The following is a 6,932-nucleotide window of genomic DNA, read 5'->3' as shown; positions in this document are numbered from 1 at the left end:
ATGTGCTTTTCTTCTGTTTTCCTTTGTTTCTCACAATGTACAGCTCATGCACATGTGCAATAACTTTGTGGCTTTCTTATTCAAAGTGGGGTTCCTCTGTTGAACGACAAGGGGTTAAACATGTGTGTTCTCAGTCCTCGTTCAGACTGAAAACACACCATTTTAATGTTATCCCCATGTGATGGGTGATACTGGCTTTTTGCCATGTGTGATTCCATAAGGCAGACCATTGGCATATCAGTATTTGCTCTGCTTATACAAGCATAGGATACCATTTGGACTGTGCCCTTTTGAACGATGGATGATTTAATTTCCTGTCACAGTATGAAAAAGGTCAAATGTCTCTGGAAGTGTTGATGAATGATGGAGCTAACCAAACATGTGACACCACCCTCCCCCCCCCCCCCCCCCTCTCCAAAAAAAAGAAGAAAAAGCAGCATGTACAAAAGTGTTGTTCTTATGTTCTTCTTTGTGTGTTTACTAGCATTGAAAAACCATATAAAAAGATACCCACGTTTAAAAAGAGGGAGTATATAGTATTACAAAATGGCCACTAATTAGTAACTTAGCTGGCATTTTCTCTGCATGACAGTCTACAGGACACTAGTTGTTGGTGATATTCTTTTTTTTTCTTGTTTTTCATTTTCTACTGAATGCTGGTATACTAAACCTTTCTCTATCTATTTTCTGAGCTTTTAAATTGCATACAACTATTTTTGTCTCCAGATGATATAATGAAGATGATTATGATATGGATGACTATGATGATGAGTAGGAGGATGATGATGATTATGTAATGATGATTCCATAGCATGCTTTTCTATGGGGCTCAATGTTGTCAATGCAATGAGTGGCATACCCTTGTATATACAATGGAGAAGACGATTTGGAGCGCCTCTTAACCATAAACGCCTGCAGTATAGTGTTTCACTTAACTTGCATGTCACTTTGACAGGTAACCATAATGACTACCTGCATTTCCAATATAAACCCACTAGAGGGCACAATTACACACATAGCTGATTAGAATTTAGCTCCCTGATAAGTTAACTGATCCAGTAGAACCAGGATGGGAGGAGTAACTGGACAGTATTGCTGGAGATGACATTAATTATGCACTATTTCAGGAATATCAATTATTTACTATCACAGAAATTACATACAATGGAATCTTGGAATAGCGAAACAGTGCTGCATATTGTCCTTCTCCCTGCTTTCAACTTAGAGGCTCAAAAACCTACTAATAAAAGGGCATAATGCAAACAGTGAAAGACCAACCTTAGCTTTCCAATTATTATGGTCTGCATCATTTGGACAGCGGGTTTGTGTCTAAAACTACTACCCTATCACCATCCAATGACTACTCCCACCTGCACTGACAACACTGAGCTAGCATCTCTTTGGAGTATTTATTTCACTCTTTTCCTAGTCCCTCTGTTTAAAACCAATCATTTCTCTACAGTTGGGTCTTTATATTTTCCCTTTGTCTCTTTTTGTCAGTTTGGGTTTCTTCTGTATAAAAATATTTATCCTATATTTCTCTGATTATTCAGATTATTGCTCTGTTCTCCAACGTGCTACATGTATTTCTCTAATTTAAGGAAATGTGTTAAGGTGTTACCAATAAAATGAGAATTTAAATAAATTAAACGCTCTCATCTTTTTTTATCCGCTTACTTTAGTGATCAAAGGCTTCCTCTTGTTTTTCCATCTTTATTTTTTATTAACAGGAGGAGGAATCAGCTTTACTTAAATCAGTAGGCTACCATTCATATTGCATCTCATACAAATGTATTTCCAAAACATCCAATCCAACATTGAGATGTGTGCCATGCTGTTGAATTGCCAGTTAACCTACCTACTGTTGTGTATCAGCATGGATGTAGAAATGAAATAAAATGAAATTTAGCCTCACATACATCTGTCATATAAATCAAACACTTACTGTGAGGTTAACATAGAGATTCTCTGCTTTTATTTGATGGTATTTGTGTGGGTACTGGTTTCACCATTCAGAAATTACAACATGTTTCATGCATAGTCCCCCTGTTTCAGGGTACGCAAAAGTGTAAATAGTAAGATAGCACATGACTGTCTCCACCAAATCCATCTACACTACCAATGTACTCATCGACACTCCTAAGATATGGATTAAGTTGAAGTTTCAACCATGAGTGGTGTCATACAAAGTGTTGATGGATTTCCACTGTGGCTATACAGATGAAATGACTCCATAGGGCACATTTAATGGCTTGTGCACATATTTTCCTAATGCTAAACTTGATATTTACCACCAATCTACTGAACAACACACTTTTAACCCAAGCTTGATTCAACCATCACCAGTTTCATACAAGGGGTATGTAATGTATCTGTGTGTTGCTGAGAATGAATAAGTTTAACCTTGGGAGTTAAGCCTTAGTCAGGATATTAGAATCAAAACACACAAAAAAACATAAAAACACTATAAAAACAAAATACCTTGAGAGGATCACATGTTTACAGTATTTCTAGAGATAAATTAAATACAATTTGCGGTTCTCCATAACAGTACTATTTCTAAATGCATACATTTAACGTGGGCGCTCTTATTTTGAAGGAATCTTCATTTGCATACAGCCAGGGGACGAGATGGACAATGTAGGAATTGGATAAATCCAGAAGATGGCAGTAGTGCCACACTAAGGATGCAAGCTGCCGTTTAATCCAAAAGAAGAAGAAGACGAAGAAGAAGGTGGGCGGAGCTCCGTGACTGAGACCAGAAGTTACAGCGTTTTCATCTGTTAAACGACCTGTTACCACGGTAACAGACAGGCGTTTATGTAACAATTTAGTGCATATAGTATATATAATAGCAACGTCAGCTAGACAATTATCCCTAGCAAACGAGCCAGCTTGGTGGTTGGTTTCAGATGGGTCCTCGGTCAACAGTTGGAGGTTTGTAGCTAGCTAGCAAACATTGTGTAGCCTTGCTTGTGTATCTGGGGTGTGTATCTGGGGTGTGTTGCATCAACGTTGCCCAAGGAAAATCCAGGCTTATTTGGATTCAGCCTTAGCCATAGTCAGCTTAGCCATACACATTCATAGATAAACATGTTACCTTTTTGATCAAATGTGGCCATTCTTAGGGACCCCACACACCACTGGTAGGTGGAGCTATTGCTACGTTACTGTGTTCATAATGTGTACATGAACTGTTGTTTTTGTTTTCATGACAGGTGTCCATCTCCCTTTCTCCTCTTTGCGCCTGCTGGTTCCACCCCTACGCCTGATGTCTGCGGCCCTGTGGCGGGTGGCTCAGCAGAGGGATGTCCAGCAGTACGGCAGGCTGGAGGAGTTTGTTACCTTGGTGACAGAGATGGTTCCAGAGCTGCTGAGACCCAGGCAGAGAGACCAGCTCATCCTGGGACTGAGAGCAAAGGTGAGGAAGGAAGGACCTTGTTTAAAGGACCCCCTCCAGTCCAACATCTTAAGATGAAAATCCACATTCTAATAAGTGCATCAATATACTAATATAATAATGAGTATATAGTATACACAACAATTAGCTACCGTCCAAAATAAGCAATTGTTTTAAATAAAATAGATTTAGTCCCAAAGTCAAAAACCTTATAATCTGAGATCTGTCCTTTTGATGAAGCGCCCTAGCTCCTCTGACAATTACTGTGAGTTGAAGTAGAGAAGCTCAGCTTTTAGGCCATTTGATTTGTATTTGTGTACATATTGGTTTCACCATTTAGAAATGCGGCACTTTTTATTCATAGTCCCCCTATTTCAGGGCACCAAAAGCATTGGGACAATTGTCTTAACAGGTGTGTCTCGTTAGTCAGGTGTGTTCTGTCACATCATTTGTGCAGGCGTGAGAGAGCTGTTCATCTCAAGGAACATTATAGCGCTTTCGCTTTTGACAACGATGTCGTTGGCGATCAAAGATAGTTACTCTGTTATGACTAAATACATCGTTTAATTTGCCTTCACAAGTTCACAGTGTGGCACAGTTCCACTCTTACGTCCTTTGGGGAGAACCCTGTCATTGTAATGGCTTTTCTGTTCCAGTTCCGTCTCTCTGAGAACTGTACATGCTAGTGTATTTCATTGAAATTGAAAGTGAAAGTGACTCCCTGCTGATGTTTCAGCTGATCCTGGAGTTGTGCCGCAGTGTGGATGTAGCTGACCCTCAGACCATCCAGCCCCATCTGGACAGATTCCAATTGTGCACAGAAAACCCAAAACACAGAGAGGTGAGCTATTTGTAACACTACACAAAGTAGTAGCCCCATTAGAGTACAGTACAGTACAGTACAGTGGGCTATGGTGCCCTCATCTTGGAGGTCGGCCACCTGTTAAGGGTGGAACCTGGGGTGGTTTTGACTAAATAGGAAACTGTTGATGGAAAGTTAAGTTTGAAATACCGCAGAGTGCATCACATGATAAAAATAAAAAGTAGAAAATAAAGTCATCCTGCAACCTAAAGACATTTTTGAATGGGTTGAGTACACCGTGCCCCATTTCTACTAGCCTACACAAAACTCTGCATGCCATTTCATTTGGCACAGAGGACAAAGTTTGAAAGTAGATCCTACATTAGAATCCTCTGATATCAACTGCATTTCGTTGTCTGGTCGAATTTATTTGAGAATGTGTCAGTATGATTGTAATGTAAAAAAAATATAGGTGGCACACTACATCCAAAAGGTTCCATGGTGTTAGTTAGGACTAGGGTTAGTGGTGTTTCTGGTGTAGCTGCATGTTCTGTCTAACCATTTGTTAGTTAGACAGAACATTAACGCTTGTATTAACAGGGGAAAGACACAGAAATGGAGCCGTCAAAGTGTAACTTTGTGGAGCTGGTCCAAACCTTGCTTAAAGACCCATCTGAGAGGGAGCACTTCTTCGAGGTTAGTACACATCTTTCCTCAAGATCTTCACAGGAATATGAGGTCATTCTGTGTTCAAATTGTACTATAAAACTAATAGATTTACCTCAAAGAATCATTCTTTAGAGCAATTTCCTTTATTACCATTCCTCAATCATCATTTTAAAATCACAATGTCTTGAAAATGAATAAGTAAGTTCCATTGATGCGCACTAAAAATGTAATACTCTGCTTCCACAATAATGTATTCATTATTTATGTTGAAGGTGGTGTTCCCAGAACAGTATGGCTCTATGTTTGACACAGCACTGCAAATACTGGTGTGGGAGTTCTTCTCCAGACTGGAGGAGCTTCTGCCTGTGCCAAGCTTCTCACAGGTACTGACAGACTATCTGACTACACTTTCATATGAAGTTAACATCAAGAAAATGATTCATTTAGAAGCTTTCCTACTGTCAAATGAAGGAGTAAAAGAATGACCCTCAAAAGAAATGAATCCATGAAACCACCCCTGAAACCTGGAGGAGGAGTAGGAGCTGGAAGTCCCCTAACCCCCGGCTGCTTCTCTCCTCCTCTCAGACAGCATGCTACATCAGCCTGGCCCCCTCTGACCTGGAGGAGTGTGACCCTGACCAGCTGAAGACGCTGCTGCAGCATCAGAGACATCAGGGCCACCTGACCAGAGGTACAGACGACACCAGGCTGGTCACTGTGTTCAGTGAAGCCAGTACACTCATTCAAGGTTGTTGTTGGATGCATGGTCAGGAGAGGACGCTGGCGTTGCTTGTTTTCGCCGCTTCTCCGCCCGAAATCTAGATATACTTGCAGTATACAGAGTAGATTGTCCTACAAAGACACTTAGATTTAGATTTAGTCATCTAAAAATGAATTAGACCCCTATACTTTCTTTTATTTATTTTTTGGTTTCTTTTTATTTTACTACTCGGTCTTTTCAGTTTGTAAAGCATCTTTCAGTGTCTAGAAAAGCGCTATATAAGTCTAATGTATTATTATTATTATTATTATTATTATTATTATTATTATTATTATTATTATTATTATTATTATTATTATTATTATGGTGTATTTATTGCTAATAACCCTAAAGCTTGGTAACTCAAGCCTCAAAAAGTCTCAGATGGATAACCCAGGTGTAGACACGGGTCCCAAATGTATCACTGTACCTTTTTAGCAAGAACATTAGCCAATCATCATAGATGATTATGTTGTTTATGTTGTTTCATAGATGATTATTATGTTTACCAACTTGTGTTGCTGCTTGAATGTACAGTATGTTCACTTAAATGATATTAAAGTAGTCTAAATGTTCATATTTGGTCCTATATCTATTGCATGCAATTATGATAACTGCATCAAGCCTGTGATTATGAACTATTAACTGATGCACTGAGGATAATTGTTGATTGAAATATGTCACCTTTTTGTTCCAAGAGCTGTCAAATATGATTCCAGATGCTTAATATGTTATGCAACTTCTCCCTCTCTTCCAGATCACGTCTTCTTTGACTGTGATACCATCCTGTCCACGCTGTCCCTCGCTTATTCAGTGAACTCTAAACAGGCCTGTGTTGATAGTCCGAGCCTGTGTCTAGATGAAGATAGCTGCGTGGCGGAGGGGACTAAGAGACACGCTGGGAACAGGACAGAGGCTGAAGGACACTCTAGTGGAGTGATGGAGCAGGAGGGAGAAGAAGACTATGAAGAGGAAGACTACGATGAGGAAGATGGTGAGGACATTGAGAAGGGGCTTGAAAAGACTGGTGGATCCAACTTGGAGCAACAGGAACTGGGTTCATCACCACAGACTTCCTCTCCGTCTCGTCCAGCGACCGTCAGTGGTAAGAACATTCCGGGGGTAATACTTCAGCTACGTTACTTACAGTTTGTCGATTTTGGGGGGAAATTAGGATGAGAGTAGTAGGCTATTTTGCATGTTTTCCAGTGATTGTGTTGCTTTGACTTAATTCAATGTTAGTTCAGCAGTAATTGCCTTTCAGAGTTCAGTATATCAATTGCATTTCTCTCTACATACTG

General features: G+C 39.8%; 1 protein-coding gene across 1 annotated transcript; it reads left to right on the top strand.

The window, feature by feature from the left end:
• Positions 1–3,271: 3,271 nt before the first annotated feature.
• Positions 3,272–6,571, top strand: LOC308157931 (TERF1-interacting nuclear factor 2-like; the record flags this gene model as incomplete). Its single annotated transcript, XM_080531526.1, has 7 exons — positions 3,272–3,421; positions 4,137–4,241; positions 4,803–4,898; positions 5,144–5,254; positions 5,457–5,604; positions 6,389–6,444; positions 6,491–6,571. 7 exons carry the CDS (start codon positions 3,272–3,274, stop codon positions 6,569–6,571), a joined length of 747 nt encoding a protein of 248 aa, XP_080387652.1.
• Positions 6,572–6,932: the final 361 nt, after the last annotated feature.

The sequence above is a fragment of the Nansenia antarctica genome (assembly GCF_963989245.1).
Source record: "Nansenia antarctica genome assembly, chromosome: 5".
NCBI lineage: Eukaryota > Metazoa > Chordata > Actinopteri > Argentiniformes > Microstomatidae > Nansenia > Nansenia antarctica.
The sequence above is the reverse complement of the archived record's forward strand: the minus strand, read 5'-3'. Positions and strand labels throughout refer to the sequence as shown.